The 18,115-nt window shown below is 46.0% G+C and overlaps 1 protein-coding gene across 3 annotated transcripts in view; it reads left to right on the forward strand.

The window, feature by feature from the left end:
* Positions 1–1,394: 1,394 nt before the first annotated feature.
* LOC142571521 (uncharacterized) overlaps positions 1,395–18,115 on the forward strand; it is a 102,366-nt gene continuing 85,645 nt past the window's right edge. For all 3 annotated transcript variants that reach the window (XM_075679946.1, XM_075679947.1, XM_075679948.1), the window contains exons 1-3: positions 1,395–1,627; positions 6,204–6,396; positions 8,715–9,146. In XM_075679946.1, the coding sequence (XP_075536061.1) occupies positions 6,277–6,396; positions 8,715–9,146 (552 nt within the window). In that variant the 5' untranslated portion in view covers positions 1,395–1,627; positions 6,204–6,276. The remainder of the gene's footprint in view (positions 1,628–6,203; positions 6,397–8,714; positions 9,147–18,115) is intronic.

The following is an 18,115-nucleotide window of genomic DNA, read 5'->3' on the forward strand; positions in this document are numbered from 1 at the left end:
GCACGTACTTTGAATATGCTGGTGAAACTCCTTGTATACAGGCAGTGGCGTAGCTAGGTCGTCTGACACCCGGGGCCCATAGGTCTTCTGTCACCCCCCCCCCCCCCCGGGTGTAGCCGGCGGAAAGAGGGGTGTCTTCAGACGTACGACGTATATGACATCCCCCCCCCCCCCCGCTGGCCCCTTGCACCCGGGGCCCACGGCCCCCTGTTGCTACGCCACTGTATACAGGGTAAGTGTAGGAGCTACATGAAACTGTCGCCCGAAAACATAAAAGCGAACACAGAAAGTGTCAACGCCGAAAAGGCAACAAGCGGCAAGGATGTGCGTGCGTGCGTGCGTAACGGGCGGGTGGAAGTCTGATAAGAGCGATCTGTGGGTGAAGTTGCAAGTGCGAGGGAATTTTTCTGTTTCGTTGTTTGCCTGCCCGAACCATTCCGAGGTTTTGTGAAGAAGCGCTGCGAAATAATTATTTTACATTGCGTATAGAGCTGTAACGGTACAATTACATCCAGTGCAGGCTTATGCAGAAGAACAAACTGGCGAAAGTTGAAAGTTGTAGGGGTGAATGCAGGAGCCCATAACGCACTTTTCGGGTCATGAAACACTAAAGCGCTTCGTAAAAGAGTCGCAGTTTCGCGTGAAAGGCGAAGCATCGATTGCGATAGCAAATTAGTGGACAGCTCGGTATACGAAGTAAAGATAGTAGTTTTATTGGCCGTATAAACTTGTAAACAAAGGCACACTCACTAAATTTAACAAGCATGGTGCCACCATGACAAGAATGGTGTCACGCGCGCAGAAGCAAACATGAACACATCTCACTCGGGAGCTCGCTATCAAAACGCTGCAGTGAGGAAACGTGGCAGCAGCAGCGAACGAATTGACTTTCGTGCAGCCGCTCCCATCAACGCGAACAAGTCGCGAAAACAGCGCAGCGCGGACTCTGTACCAGTCGCAGATGGCCTTCCAGATACAGCGGCCTGGCTGGGCGCGCGCGCGATTAGTCGCGATCGCCGGCTCACCCTCGCAGGATTTCACTCTCACATACAGCCCGCGGCGACGATATTATCGGCCTTGGACATTATACGGAACCTCACGGCGACGCCGACGGTAGAAATGTGCCTGGAGTGTCAATATAATTGTTATCGCAATAAAAAGAGCGCTACCTGGAAGAACATGCTTTGATCGCTGATTTGCACATTATTTCATCACGTCGTTCAACACAAGGCCGCTTTGCATGCCGTCTGAAACTTTTGAACAAGTGCAAGTTCCGGGAACATTGGTTTCAGTTTTCTTCAGCCGCCACGACAGCTGCCTCCGTAACGAACAGTAAGTTGTCTGTGCCCTTCCATTGTATGGTGTTGTATGCAAGTCCCGTTTCCGGATTTGCCCCGACGGCGCCCGCGAGGAACTCCCGCCATGTTGATTGGCGGCCATAATGTGTTTATTCTGAAGGCAACGCTTTCGTCCTCAAAACAAGAAAAACACCATTTGTGAGGCTACTGCGGTTCTTGTCGGTTTGCTTCCGAAATTTTGACGATGAGACTGAAAAAGTGCTTGTGCGTGTTCACTTGTGTTGTGCGCAGTTATGAATCCTTGCGATCAGCCATGGATGCGTGAAAAGGTGAGTTTTTAGCATTTTTCGCACCTCTCGAATGAAGACCCTTACCACAATCGCTACCAGGGCTGAGCGGCGGAGGCTCTCAAATCATGTGAATCTAGCGGTTTCCATCATTTATATTCAAGCTGTAGTCTGAGTTTTCTGTTGAAACAGACCTACTGCTTAAGGTTTGCGGGTGGTTGCAACGCACGCTTCAAACGTCCAGAAGAGGCTGATGTGCTAGAGCGGCGCCTGTTCCAACATCTTTAAATAGTTGCCATGCGATGAACTGCTTTCAGAGCATTACGCATTTTTACACTAGACCCAGTTCCTGCACCCAGAATATTAACGTTCATACGCGTGGTGGCTCGCTTTACAGGTTCGTTTTGAACACGGCGCTATGCAATTTCCTGGCGCTTAGATAAGAGGGCTTAAAAAAAAAAAAAGGAAAGAAAGAAAAAAAAAGGGGGGGGGGTTCATGTCTAATTGAAAAAGCCAGGTACAATCGTTTGATTGATCTCGTGCACAGACGGGGAAGTGCAGTGTTACGTTTTGAGTTGACTAGCATTCGGGGATTGGCCGTCTTGCTTCAAGCAGCTTACCCCAATAAACACGGATAGCAATGCTCCAACAAACGGCTTAGTTAACTCGTGGTCACAAAGCCTGTAATAATATGGTAAAATAATCTGCCATGCTCCAAGCTTGCTTTGAATGCTACTCGTCTCCGTTACTTTTTGTACGTAGTTTGACGTTCGCGCTAGTAAATTTTCTTATCAGAAACTAAGACCGATCTCACAATAGTTACCACGGCAAGCTGCTATCACCTAGTTTGCTGTTATTGGACGCTCTCGAACCTCGTGTATATAGTGCATAAACTGCCATATTTCAGAATTTGAGACGGCAGAATATGTTGCGGAGTGCCATTGTACAGTTCAAACGTGAGTCTCGCCTCGTAATTAGATCGGTGATCGCTAAGTAGGCCTGCGATAGGCTTCCATTAAAGTCCGTTGAAGGAATTAAGTAAATTTCGCTTCCCTGCACCGTGTATGTTACGAAGACGTTTATGGGCTAAAATCGCTACAAGTAACTTGGAAGAGCCAAGTGACGGAAACATCGTTAGGAGCTTTCCTTTGGCTCCGTGGTACTATGGGCGCAAGGCTGGAAAGCTAGTCGAAACCCTCGGGCATGTTATTTCTCAGCAGTTTGTTACTTGAAACTTAGTATAGGCGGTATTCGTTGTTTTTGTACCTCGTACAAACCCTCTGTATGACTTTTTAAGTGTTACACGGATTACTTCCTAAACCAGTGCATGACCCGAGAATCTTCATTGATCATGCGCCTTAACACTCGCAAAGGTCACTGATTAATTTCGCAGCGTATAGCGCTTCGACATTTGTGATACATATGCGGGCAGTGGGTAATCTCGTAAATGAACGAAACGGTCACTGTGGCTGTGAAAATAAAGAAGGCATGCATTGATTCTGACTGACAACATTGTGAGATGTGGATGAGCGTCCCCATGCATGGCTTCTGAAGAAGCTGTGGCCCTTCGTTCTCTAGTGGGCAGTGAGTTCAGTTCAAGACAGCAAGTATACAGCACTGTCAAAAAACAAGCCCAGGAAATTTTGAGGGCCAGTTTGAATATAGCACAAATGAGTGGCATATTTTAATCCATGTACGTATTTGAAATCTTGCTTACTTAAGCAGGGTAGCCAACCGGAGCTACCTCTGGTTAACCTCCCTGCCTTTCTCTGCATTATTTTCTCTCTTTGCTTACTTAAGTAAATATACACACTGCACCATAAATTTAACACACATTTAAAACGTGGGGGAAACTTGTTAGAATGAGGAAAACCAGCTGTGAATTGGCTGAAGACATCCATAAGAATCCCGCATACTTTGATATAAAAAGTGGTAGTAATATAGCTTTTGTGCTTTGTATTAATTTCTGACAAAGGTTACATTTCTAAATGGATGCATATATGGAGATTATCAGGAAGTTTGATTATGCTGAAGGACTCACAAATGCAAAGAGATGCATCAGGTTACCATTTTACAGATTATGGTTAGGTAGAACACCAACAAACGCAAAAATCTGTGACTAAAAATTTTGCAAGTGACTGAGTGTAAGCCGCTGCCCTAATCTTATAAATAGCAAAACTGGGCATTCTGGCTGGGCACATGCATGGCAAAAAGTATGTTCACCTGTATGTTGGTAGCACCTGAATAAACAAAGAAAATAAATTTATTTTGTCGTCGTCATTTAATCATTTAATGATTGGTAATTCACTGAGGAAAGAAACACTGAAGAATGTACTGAAGGCTATGGATGTTGTATAGGAGAGTGAACATCAAGATTTTCATCAGGTGTGATTACAATAATATTAATATGGTTTTACATCTCAAAGCCCCAGTTTGGCAATGAGGTGCTGTAGTAGCAAGCTCTGACCACCAAGGGTTTATCAGCTTGCGGTGAAATCTCTGTACATGAGAATTTTCGTCCGCTGCCCTTAAGGAAAGTGTTTGTGACGACCAGCTGTAGTCATTGCCGCCTTCCTTTTTTTTTAACAGACAGCAAAACTGCTGTGCTTTGCTATCATATTTTTCTTTGGCCTTGGCTGCACAGTGTCTTGCTTTCTTTTTTTTTTTAAATACATAGCAGAGTTGCTTGAGATCGAGATTAATAATGAGAGTCATGAGGGGCGTTTGGAGCCAGGAAACCCATGGCAGGCAACTCATGAGAGGATCAGCTGCTGAGGTTGCCTCATCATGTAAAGAGAGAACAGCTTGGTTCAAGGAGCTTTGTCATCATAAGACATGCTAACGGCACCAAAATGTAGATGTTAAGCCATACACATCATAGGGCTTAATTAACTTTAAATTTAACTTCATCTGCATGCCATGCCAGTTTGTCAGCTTTAATATCACCAAGGGAATGTGCATGTGTTATACAAAAAATTTAGGGCTCTGAAGCTAAAGTTGTGCAGAGCACTTATCTTGCAATTATGCAGTACAGAGTTAAACTCATGCCATAACTGTGTGGCTTTAGTGTATATTTAGCACTAAACATTCCCTGTCCAGAAAACATTCCCACTTTGTGTGCAAGGTCTTTTATCATTTTCGATAAGAAGGATAGCAGTTTCCAGATATTTTATTGTGTACACTTTTGATGTTCACATTTGACCTCTGTAACACAGTCTTGAACTATGGATTGCAGCATCAGCTAGTTTGCAGAAATTTCAGCAATTAACACTATATAGTGACTCTGATTCCCTTGACTCAGTCACTGTGGACATCTGTTGGACCCTGACTCATGAGATGTGTTTTATAAATGTCACTTGATCTTGAGATGAATCCCCAAGTACTTCTGGTGAATATTGAAAGAATTCTGGTGCTGCTGGAAGAACTTCCGGGAACACCTGGATAATGCTAAGAGGCTCCCCTGCAGAGGAAGAGTGCAGCTTGCATACAGCAGCACATACATGCTGTCCACAGTGCCACCTGCTGACAAGCGCTGTTCACAGTAGGATTGTGGTAGGAACAAGCTCATGCATGTGTTCAAATGAGCAAAAATGGTTACATGGAAATTTTGCTTCATTTTTCACTCCTTGTGTTGCTTTCAGAGATTTGGTTCAACAAACTTTGCTAATGTGAATTGAATTCTGGGGTTTTACATTCCAAAACCACAATTTGATATGAGGCACACCATAGTGGAGGACTCCGGATTAATTTTGGCCCCCAGGGGATATTTAGTATGCTCCCAATGCACGGCACGCAGGCATTTTCGCATTTTGCCCTCATCAAGGTGTGGCCTCCACGACCAGGATTTGATCCTGCGACCTTGTGCTTAGCAGCACAATACCATAGCCATTCATCCACCGCAGTGGGTAAAACTTTGCCAATTTATGGCTCACATAATTTCATGCTATGCACCATTGCACTGTTTAAGAATCGGGTATTTCAGTGAGACTGTCTCTAATGAATAAAATAGGGGATTCATGACACAACAATAGCTTTGATGATTAAGGTCAAGCATAATTAACAGGAACTTGCTAATTAACTTTTTATTTACCAATATTGGGCAATCAGTGCTAAGTGGATGCTAGTAGCTAATGGCAAGCTGCTAACGAATTGGCTTTTAAAACACCAGAAACTCTTAAAGTGCATTGGCACAAAGAGCTCTGCTTCATTTTGTTTGTGGGATCTGAAACTAAGCATGTCGGGAACCTGTGTAACCACACCTTCAACTTAAGTCTTGTGTGGTTATCAAGTGACATGGTCACCCCATGGCGCACTGGCTGGAGTTCTAAGCTTACCTACATAAGGCCATCTTGGTTGGTGGTCAGTGCTTGCTTGCATTGTCCTTGTCAGTCAAAAAGGAAATGAACATACATTGCTACTGGTCAACGGTTTTCTTCGTGCTGAGCACATGCCAAGGCAGACTTGGATTTCATCCGTGCACTCCGTGCATCCGTGCACAGCTCAAGCACTGCATGTTCCACACTGTTGCACACCATCTGCCATATAAGCACCTGTATATATCGGCATTGTGATACTAAAGCATAGGATTTGTTTGCAATTCACTCTAATGTGATTTCAGGAGGAGGTGGTGGCAGCCATGCTGGCGCTGGGGGGTGGGAGAGAGAGCACATAGCAACCGCAGGGTAGTGCTGATGGCTGACGCCAGGTTCCAGGCACCACGGCTGGGCCCTGGCGGAGCTCATAATGGAGTGCCTGGTACAGGAACCACTTCCCCGTCTCGGCATTGTGAGGAGCGTATGTGCACAACGCATGTGAGTATAGCTGCATCCACTGCATAACTCAGTTCTTTATGCAGCCTAAGCCTAGTGGAAGACATGCTGTATGAATGCTGACACAGGATACGAGAGCCAATTTTATGGCACTTATGCTTCAAGATAATTTTAGAACCTCATCACACTTATATACTATTGAGGAAAATGTGAACAAGGCGAATGCAGGAGCCAACGTTTCGACAAGTGGGCTTGTCTTCTTCAAGGCTATTGACTTGTCTTCTTCAAGGCTATATACTATTGTTTGATGAAGACAAGTAGCTGCTGGTTTCTTTGTTTTGAGAGCTCCATTTTGTTTTCACGAGAGGGTGTAATAATCACTGGTGTCATGGTAAAGAGTGATGTACTGAGACTGTTGTACATATGTGTTGAGTTTAATGAAGACTTGAAATGTATGTATGCTGTGAGGCCTAAACTGTTATTTATAGCCTGTCAATTACTGGTTGCAAAGCATTTGGTGCAGGGCAGGCCAAGTGCTTTCAATACTATAGTCGACCCCACTTGGAACAATCCCAATTATAATGAATGCTCAATTATTATAATAGAACAGAGCATGATGGTCATAATTATACAGACATTGTGGCAGCACATCTTACATAAAATGAACATGTGGTGGCTTCAAGCTCCTTTAGAGCGAACGCCGAACCACATCTGTGGAATGGTAATATAGCTTGGCTGGAGGTTATTGTGCGTTGCATGAAAAATTATTTTCGTAAGGCTGGATTTCTGTGTGGGCTAGAAGAGTCTGGCACTGTGGAGATCAGAAGCAATGGTCACTTGCCTGTGGATTTATGGCAGCGCATCATTGAAGTGCTGCTGATGTGTGTTGGGATGACTTTCAGGTCTATTCAAATGGGTTGCGAATTCAGGCAATAGCAGTCAAAAACTATTTGTCACCAATGTCAACGTGGACTGGTATCGGAGGTGCAATTGAAGCATGACTAGGTGAGGTGGGAACAAGCATTATTAAAGACAACTCATTTCATAGTTAAAAACCAGCAAAAATATTATTTCATTGTAATGAAGAGAAAAATTGCTAATCAAATTTATTTAAGCATGCAAGAAAAGAAAAGTGAAGTCTTGTTCACTTCATCCTTACTAAAAAAATACCTCTTTTTCAGCACCTGCTAGAAAAAAGGGGCATTGCAGCTCTTGTAGTGTGCAGAAAGGTGTGCTTGTAAAGTTCGCCTGCTACCATTAATCCCATTCACGTGTTATGCAGCTTTCTCGTCAACATTTATCTGAATTGCTGTGCCTGCTAAGTGCGCTCCGTCATTGTTCAGCATGTTTAGTCAAAAGTAATCAGTTACAACCACCAGATAATTGTACAAGATAATTGTTCAGTTTAGCTGCCTCCGTACGCCTGCGCTCGTTGACAGGCTCAGCGTCTGACACACTCAGCACTCAACTCTCAGTGCTTTCTTCGGACCACAAAGAAATGAAAATGGCCTGTGCATGGGTGAAATTGCGACAACTGTACGGCCAGCGTTTCGCCGCATTGCTTTCTGCCTTAAAAGTTTGAAATGCTCATCGATTCGAGTTGTGGGACATTAGAAAATGCTGCCCTAAATGGCAGGCCAATGAAATAAATTTCGCGCCTTTGTCAACAGAAATGATGTGATTTCCTTTTTAATGGATATAACGTCACTTAATTTTTTTTTGTTCTGCCGGAAGTATTTCCTTATCACACAGATGGTGCTAAGACCTACGAACCAATGTTTTAAACGTATGGTCTTCCACGGAAGCTTCAGTATGAGGTATTCATTTACCTTGGGACTTTCTCAATGTGGACTATGAAGTGAATGTTGCAGAGTCATGCGGGATGAGGCCGTCATCCTTGAGGTACAAGGCTTTGTCAGCAAGAATCGAGTGAAGAAAGTGAAGAGATTGTGGGGGGGAACCGATACCACTTGCTATAAGTGTGACAACCATGGTCGAGTACAAATAATCTCTGAAACAGCTCGTCTGCAACAAAGCTCTCAGTAATGAGCACTTGTCTGCTCTGGAAGTCATAGTTATTGGGTCAGCATCAAAGAATGAAAGTAAGCTGACTGATTACTTTTGGAAACAAATGTTTTTGCCATTTCAATGGATTAGTATTGCGTGTTCACTTATTATGAACACTTGGTTGCATCCTGAATGACCATCACGTTTGTTTTGCATGGGCTTGACTTTAAAACTCTCTGATATGCCTTTGAAGAAGTAGGTGTCAGTATAGAATAGAATATGCTTGTTGCAATTGACACATATTTCCATTGTATAATAAACTGCAGTAACATATGTTGTTCAACTTCCTGCAGCATCGCCCGAGGGCTCAGAGCAACAGCAGCGTGAGCAGTGAGGCGAGCAGTGATGCGTCGTCGTGTTCTTCTTCATCCTCATCGTCATCCTCATGTTCCTCCTCATCCTCCAGCTCATGCTCATCAGCTAGCTGCTCAGATGAAGAAAGCTCCCTTCCAGCTAACTGTGAGTTTGCCATTGTACGCCAGCCCGAGCAGACACACGACCCACTTAAGCTTCGGATTGCTGCCCGGCGTGTGTCAAAGGCTGAGGATTCAGCCTGCATGACTGCGGTGGCTAGTGCGGGCATTGGCTCGGCTAGTGGCTCAGCTGCGGTGCGGCTCCGCATAAAGCAGCGCAAGAGCCGAAGGCGGAGACGTTCACGGAGCCCTATGGATGCAGGAGGGCTGTGCCAGCCACGCTGTTCTTGCATGGAGAAGCGAAAAGGAAAGGTGAGCACTGATGCGTGTGTGCAGTATTGTTTGTTGTGCACTTCAAAAATTTGAAGCAGGTTCACAGTCGCCACAGTGGCTTAGTAGTCATAGTTCAGCGGCCGACAAAAAGTGGGATCAAATCTCGGCCACTGTGGCTACATTATGGTGGGGCAAAAGGCAGTGGTGCCTGGGTTATTATATTATGTGTTATTATTATTATGTTATGGTTCTGGGACCTTTAGATGACAACAATTAATTCAGTGGCCCCTGGTCCATTACAATGATCCTCACAGTATGCACTGCATGCAGATTTGGGAAGCAAGGATGGGGGAAAAAAGAAGTGTGCTCTGCCTAAGTGTACTTGTTCGTCTCTCCTGCCATTCACTTTTGTCATTATCTATATGCAGTATTCTTGTATTTCTCACGTAAAAAGAGCGCTTACTTGTTGCGGCCTACTGATTTGGTTTTGTGTGTTCAAAAGAAGTTCTATTTTGAAGGCTCTTTTCTTGGTGGGGTACTGTGCTCAGTAATTATAAATATTGTATAATATGGAAGCAAAGTCTAGCCTGCGCACGTGGCCTCAGGCCTGATCACTGATGGTTCACTCGTATGCACATATCAGCATAGCACAGAAGTTCTTGTTATGGTTTGCTGCCTACCACTACATAGGCCAATGGTCGATTTCCATCATGGTTCATCATGGCCGTTAGACCTTGCCAGTGCCATTTTGTTCAGTGTTAGTGACACTGAAGTTTTCTAATAAGGTGACGTGGATGTAATTGCAGTAGCTGTATGGCTCTTGCAAAGCAGAGAAACAGCCTTGCCAACGAAGGTGACAGAGTACAGTGGCGCGATTGGAGATAGCTGTTTGAAATGCGCGTTGAATTTGCGTTCAGATTCGCCTCACACGATTGACTTAGCCAGTTGTGTAATTGACTAGGCCGATTGCGTGAGGCAAAGCGGAACGCAAACTGAACATGTGTTACAAACAACAATCTCCGATTGCGCCCCTGGGGACAGCCTGAACGGCACTGACTTTGTTCATAGCTGCAGTTTTTATGACTATGCAGATCAGGAAAAAAAGAAATCAATTGGGACGGCCATATGGCATCCGAAATTTCCGTTGCTATTATACATTGGCTGCATAGGTGGCAGCGCCATGGGGATGTCCAAATAATTGCACAGGTGTTAAGGTGTGGGTTGGGGAGCAGGCTTAACATCGTGAGTCAGAGATGCCTCCAAGGGTAGCAAGGATGGAATGGCAGCAACCGCCGCACACAAACATATATTCAAACATTCAAAGTACAAGTACAAGGGCACAATGCATGGGAGCAAGTGAGACCAAGCGTCCCAACACAGCGCTCAGAGTGACAACAGTGCACTCACAGTTTGGCTTGTGTTGCATCTCTCAACGAACTGTAGGAGCGGAGACGGAAGACGAACTCTTGCGGGCTCTGATTGGTCAGCTGGTTGACGTGAGTGGAAGACGTGTCAATTAGAGGTTTCCTCGTGCGTTAGTGCTCAACCGGGTCTCCCTGACAGCGGTTAGCGTCTCTAACGTTGACGTCTGACCCAAGCCAACGTGTCTTCCTTGCTCATCTTCTCAGCTCCATCTGCCTGCCGACGTGGTCTCTTCGCCTTTCGTAGCTTGCTTGAGCCACATGTTATATGCCGATTTGCTGCATGCTCTTTTGTAGCGCTCGCTCATTCGTAGTTTTCTTCTTGATTTATTATTTTTTATAGGCTATGAGTGCACATGTTACGAGGTGTCGTCCTTGTTGCGGACGATGCAGGCGCGGCGGTGCACATGCTTCCATGTTTTTGATGCCACTTCGTTATCTTGGCATCTCTTGGCACTTCACTACAACAAGTTTGAAAAATTATGCATTTGATAAGCGTTGAAAATTTTAGACGAGAAGTGACCAAAAGCCATGCATAAAGGCGCCCATTTTGTGCGCCATGCTGTCTGGCGTCCTATCTTGTTTGCCATGAGGTATGCACAGAAATTGAATCACTGGGCTCTGAAATCCAAGTTCGTAGTACTGAGGGGTTATTAACTTATGCTGGAAATTAATTAACAAATATTATTCTGAAAAGCTTGATATTCTAAAATTTATGGTACTGAAATATTTTTACATTGAAACTACAGGCAGTCAGTGCAGGATTTCATAAAAGTTAATTGATCTGAAAATTTTGTTAAACGTATTGTTCGTAATAGTGATGTTTCGCTTAGCCTGAGCTTCAGTGTACCATTTCTGAAGGGTCTTTTATGTGGTATCTTATGATGCATAGTATAAATTTTGCTTTGTGTTGATGTGAAATAGATGCCACTTGTGGGCAAGGTACAAGGAAGGGGGTGGTGCTGTTAGAGTGCTGGTCATATCATACATTTGAATGTTGCTACGATCGGCCAGTGAGGGCAGCAACCCTTAAATCTCTCTTGCTTTCCTGTGATGTGTGACACCAAGGCAAGGCACGTTTGAAGTCTACTGGGTTGATGGACGCCATTTGGTCACTGACCTTGATGCTGGGACTGAGAAACTCTAGTGAAAATGCATTCTACACTACTTCGTTACGGCCGCTGCTGGCCGCCAAAGCCGACCGTCAGATGAACTAACTAATTGCTGGGCCATTTCCGGAAACCTCTCGTCTACAAGCCTCCCCTCCTTTCTCTAGGGCAGTGAATCGGGTGTGGCTTGTGGCATTTCCCCAATCGTGTTCAGTGAACAAAGGCACCAGAGTGAAATTTGTTGAAGTTTACCAGTCATTTCTTGCACAGTTTCACTTATTATACATGCAGTTTGGATAGATAGGCACTTTGCAGTCTACAATGAACTGAATAAGCCACAGCACAATGCTCGTTGTGAAAATTTTATGCACAAGAAAGTGCCTCCAAAGATTACTACATTTTGCAGTTGTGTAGGACATAACTAAAAAAATATAGCAGCTTGTAACGTTCGATTCTCCGCATACAGCGGAAGGATGAGAGCAAGCAACCAGCCGACTCAGACTCCGGTGACCAACTGCTTTATTTCTCGTTCACGCGCTCCGCGAACTACGCTGCTAGCCAATGAGATGGGGCAGTGTCGCCATCTGTCGTTCTTTGTGGCAAACACTGTGGTCAAACACGACACCCCTCCCCACCTACACAGGGAAGGCAACGTCCACAAGCCTTATGGTGAATACCGCACAACAGGTCATCTGGCTCTCGAACTTCTTCGCACTTAGGGTGTGCGCGGTTCAGAAATGGGTGCCGGAGCATCTGGCATGTCCAGCGCTGAATTCTTTCTTGGCAAAGCTTTGTGTTGTATAGCTCCGTCCTCACAGTTGGCGCTCAGGTGTGGTTGCCCAGCAGAGGTCTGTTGGTCGCATACGCTTCCGTCACATGGGCAGGCTTGCGGTTTCGCCACAGCAGCCGGAGGCACATCAGGTGCGGCAAAATCTGGGCGCAGGTGCTCTTGGTACCGCCTCCAGTATCGACCATCCGGCAATGTGACATCAGCGATGTGGTCGCCCGACGTAGCAGTCACTGTCGCTGGAACCCAGGGCGGACCGTCTTGAAAGTTTTGTGCGTAGACATGATCCCCTGGTTGCACATGCGGCGTCGGATACACATTCTTGTCCTGGACCACCTTCTGCTTTAGCTGCCTTGTCAGAACTGTGGATCTCATGTCAGGATGCAGTAGAGTCAAAGTTGTTTTCAGCTTGCGTCCCATCATTAACTCAGCAGGAGAGCATCCAGTAACCTCATGTGACATTGTTCTGTAGTTCAGAAGGATACGAGCTAGCTGACACTCGAAGCTTCCACCCGCTGCCTTCGGTTTCAATTTAATAGTCTGCCTTTGGTTTCAATTTAATAGTTAACATACTAGGAATCGCCACTCGTGAACCCAACAGGATGCAGTTTTCTTGCACGCTCATTTGCGTAGTGCGATGTGCATATAGTCTCGGGGCAGGTTCCCACAGCTCTGTTCCATCCCACAGTGCCTCCCGAACCTTTGCTAGCATAGGATCTTTGGAGGTTGCTTCAGCCACTACAGGCGGTGCCAAGATCTTGGTGTAAGCAGCCTCGAGCATGAAAACTTGAGCTGTCGGCTTGATGGAATGTGCAGAAACAGGCAGCGGCACGCAACTCAAGCAGTCGGCATTCACGATGCTGGCTCCGGGTCGGTACTTCAGCTTGTAGTTGTAAGTGGCCAGCATCAGCAACCAGCGCAGCACTCGCGGAGAGCACGTCTCTGGCACAGGTTTATCAGCGGCGAGCAGGCCAAGCAGAGGCTTGTGGTCGGTGACCGCCTCAAACCCTCAGCCCTATACATACTATCGAAACTTGGTCACTCCGAACCTAAGAGCGAGAGCTTCCTTATCCTAATGACTGTAGTTGCGCTCAGCTGGCGCGAGACTTCTTGATGCAAAAGCGATCGGACGCTCAGCACCCGTGTCGTCACGGTGAGCCAGCAAAGCTCCCACTCCATACGGTGATGCGTCACTAATCAGCACCAAAGGCTTCCGAGGGTCGTAGTGTGCCAAAACCGCAGCAGACACCAGCATTTCTTTGCTTTGCTGAAACGCACACTCCTGGTTAGCACCCCACATCCACGATGTCTTGGCTCCGAGCAGTTCATTCAGTGGATGAAGAACAGTAGACAAATTTGGCAGAAGTCGCCGGTAGAAATTTACAAGTCCCAAATAACTTTTTCAGTGACTTCACATCACTAGGTACTGGGGCCTTCAGTACGACCTCAGTCTTCTCAGGGTTAGGATGGAAACCAACCGACGTAACAATGTGGCTCAGGTATTCCACCTGTGAATCCATGAAGGTGCACTTGTCGAGCTTGAGCTTCAGCCCGGCTTCTTTCAAGCGCTGCAGTACACAGGCCAAGTTCTCAAGGTGATGCTCATCATTGCTCCCAGTCACCAGGATGTCATCAAAGTATACCACCACGAGCTGTAGTCCTTGCATCAAGTTGTCCACCTCCCGCTGGGAAACCGAGGGTGCTGACGTCATTCCGAAAGGCAGGCGAGTGTACTGGTACAGCCCCCTTGGCGTGTTGATGGTCAGCAGCTTTGAAGATGCTTCATCCAGTTCCACTTGCAAGTAGGCATCTTTGAGGTCGAGCTTGCTGAACCATTCACCCCCACTCAGTCTGGCAAAGAGATCCTCTACACGAGCTATCGGATAGTGCTCTGGCACACTCACAGGGTTCGCCATGACTTTGAAGTCACCGCAGATTCGGATTTGTCCGTTGCGTTTGAGAAAGGGCACAATGGGTGCAACCCATTCTGACGTTCTCACCGATTTCAGCACTCTGACACGTTTCATACGGAGCAGTCCTCGTTGAAACAATCGATCATCGCGAATGGCACAGGTCGAGGCTTGAAAAACTTGGGCTTGGCGTTATCCTGGATAGTGATTTTTGCATCCATGCCTTTGAAGGTTCCAAGCTCGTCATCAAAAACACTGGAGTAGTCAGCCAGTACATCTTGAAGTGACGAAACTGCGTTCAGCTCTTTTGAATTGCACAATTCTATACCAAGGCCTTTCATCCAGCTGCGCCTCATGAGGGACGGGTAAGCGCCAGAAACAACATATAACACCTTCTCGCACTTGCGATTCCCAAGCTGAACAGTCACAGGCAGCCTTCCTAGCACAGGAGACAACTCACCCGAGTAGCTCTTCAACATAACAGTTGATGGCTTCAGGCGCTCCGACGGAAACTTGCGATGAAATGTATCCCCAGACACGACGGATACACTTGCTCCCGTGTCAACCTCCATTAGCAACGAAGTTCAGTTCACAGCGACTTCCACACGGTACGGCTGAGTTAATTCTGTAGTGCCTTGCAGGGTCCACATTTCGTACACTCGAGGCGCATGCTGCTGCTCTTCGGTTTCGTCCACGGTTTTGTTGCAGCCGGCGTCGTTCCTCTAGAGTCTGCAATATTTTTCCTCCCCTTACACTCACGAGAGAGATGGCCCTTGACCTTACAGCTGTGGCACACACTATTCCGGTGTCGGCACTGCGTCGCCAGATGCTCGCCACCGCAGCGAAAGCACGAAATGGCTGCTTCTTCCCGCCTTGGCTTCGCAAAGTCACGTGACACAACGTTTTTCAGCACGGCAAACGGTGCAGGTGCCATCGAAAGCGCTTGTGAATCCTTGCTTACCGCCTCTATTGCGGTAACGGTTTTCTTCACCATGTCCAGGGTCAAATCCGGCAGCTCCAACAGTCGCCTCTGTATAGCTTCATCGTTAATTCCTGCAACATTGCGGTCACGCAGCATTCTGTGGCGAAAGGTGCCATACTCGTAGTCGTCAGCTAGTTTGTTCAATGATGCAAAGTAGTTGGCAGCCCCTTCACCCGCCTGTCGCATTCTAGAGTTGAATTTGGATGTAGCAACAACTTCCGACGGTTTCGGCGAGAAATGCTTCCCGAGGATATCGAAAATGGTGGTTAAACTTGCCTCGCACGGCTTCATGGGCGCCAGCAGTCTTCGAAGCAGGGTGTATGTGGCCGAGCCACAACACGTGAGCAAGACAGCACGTTGCTTGTCATCCGGCACGTTGTTGGCTATAAAGTACTGTACAGCTCGCTCTCGGTACTCTTCCCAGCTCGTCTGCGCGTCGAACGGCTCCAGCTTCCCAATGCCTGGCATTTCTGAAGTACAGGAACGCAGTTCAGGGCAGCAGGGGTACTAGAAACAGAGCAATGCGAGCAGCTCAATCCGTCTTCCTCGTTGCCATTGTAACGTTCAATTCCCCGCGCGCAGAGGAAGGATGAGAGCAAGCAACTAGCCGACACAGACTCTGGTGACTAACTGCTTTATTTATCGTTCACGTGCTTCACGCACTCCACGAACTACGCCGCTAGCCAATGAGATGGGGCGGTGTCGCCATCTGTCGTTCTTCGTGGCAAACGCTGTGGTCAAACACGACACAGCTACACAAAAACCAATGACATATTCGAAATCTACACCAAAATCTCTGTGAATGGCAGTATTTTCAAATGCCATGTGCAAATATATATATATATATATATATATATATATATATATATATATATATATATATATATATATATATATATATATATATATATATTTTTTTTTTTCGTGTAGCACTTCCCCTTAAATTTGGGGTAGAACTTCCAATGAAAAAGTTGTAGAAGGCTCTAGGAAGCACATAATTCATCAAAATTGAGCTTTATACATATTATGCAATTCCACATACTAAAAAAAAGACTGTGAGATAGGGATGAGAAGTAAATAAATAATAAAACAAAACATGGCTACCTGTTCGAGCGCTGTGATGACAGTGCTCTCATATGTAGCATACATGAACAAACAGCATGTTTAACTTAGTGTACTGCTGTTGAGGATGTGACGAGGCAGCAGCAGCAGACTCATCAGCTGCTTATTGCTGTCGTGAGCCATAGTACTTGTTGCTTTCTGCAGTACAAGCAAGAGTGATTGCTGGCAGAAATTTTTCAGCTGGTGCATGCATCACTGCCATATCGCTTTCACAGCAGCTGAATACTTGGTTACAGGCGCTAGTCCTGCATGTCCGCCATGTATGAGAGTTTGAAATGACTAGTTGGTTGGTAACGACTTTATAGTCCTGCAGAGCTTTCGCCGATGGTGTCTTAGGTCTCCCACATGGGGACGTCGAGGTGTTGCCTTGCCACTGCCTTGTGGGCCTGCTGGACGGCCCAGATTACATCGTTATTTTTTCCCTTGGGCAATTTCTTCAGAAATGTGAAACATTCTTGCATAATATGTTGCCAAACATTACACAGAATCACTGGAAGATAAAGACTTAAAGTAATTAATAGTGGTCAAACAAGGCCGTGATATTGTAGTGACGCAGGGCTGGGAGTACTGCGCCAATCGTGCCGTTTTGATACTCAAGCAAATTGCTGTGCCAAATTGTCTGTAAAGCTAAACAAATGACCAAAATTGTGCCGCACTACACCAGAGCAGCTTTACCACTTTGGCTTTGGCAGTTGTCAGCAAAAGATCATTGGCGCTCTGCAGGGCATTGCGTCATAGGTCTCGGAGCGTGTGTGAAAGTAACTTTCCTATTCTGGCCGCCAGTGGCTAGTGGGTGTGAACAGCTGTACCTAATTAAACCCATGAGTAAGACTATAGGCACTATAATAAAACCAAAGGCAGCGACATTTTGTTAGCTTGCTGCCTGACGCAGCGAGTTAGGGTAAACGAGGAGGTCTGGCACTTATCTGCGCCTCAGTGTTGGTGAAACAGAGTCGGTATTGCTGTGCCGGCGCCGTTTCCACAAAAATGCACACTGTTGGCTGCACCTTTTTTTCTCTTGGTTTCTTGTTTTGACCCAAGCCGGCACCATGCCAGTTACTCTTGATTGAGGTGCGCAACCCCACGATCGCAGCAACTGTGGTGATTGCGAATCCTTATATCATGTTGATCGCATCGCCGCACAGTGCTACCACTGTGATGAAAAAGTGCAAACTGAGAAGGTGAGGGTGCTCGAAAAGGGAAAGTTCAAGTGAAGAGGAATGTCGCTTCCTTTAGCTCATTGAGGGGTCTTGTACCCAATTGCTCAACGTGAACTAGATATCTAGGTGCTTCTAGTGAGTATAGTGAGTGGCAAAGCAAATTGCAAGGTATTTCACATGCAGAGCTTTGGTTTGAGCTAGTTGCGTTGTCACATTACCTACAACAGTGTCTTTGAATATACCACTGTGGTGTTTACTAACTCTAGCTTCACAACTTCTGTTCGAAAGCACCTCCAGTCACTTCACCAGCGCTTAATACAAAAATAGTATGACAAATGTCTTTAGGTGACTCTTCAGCACTTTGTTAATGCTGCAGAATGCAAAGCTTTCTGACTGTTATCCAACTTAATTATGATAATGCTCTAAATTATATTTGCATGCTCAAGAGTGCTCCATTGAAAACGTATATGTGCTACAGGCTGCACCAAAATCAGAATTTGTCTTCTCCAATCTGCTC

The sequence above is a fragment of the Dermacentor variabilis genome, chromosome 2 (genome assembly GCF_050947875.1).
Source record: "Dermacentor variabilis isolate Ectoservices chromosome 2, ASM5094787v1, whole genome shotgun sequence".
NCBI classification, from domain to species: domain Eukaryota; kingdom Metazoa; phylum Arthropoda; class Arachnida; order Ixodida; family Ixodidae; genus Dermacentor; species Dermacentor variabilis.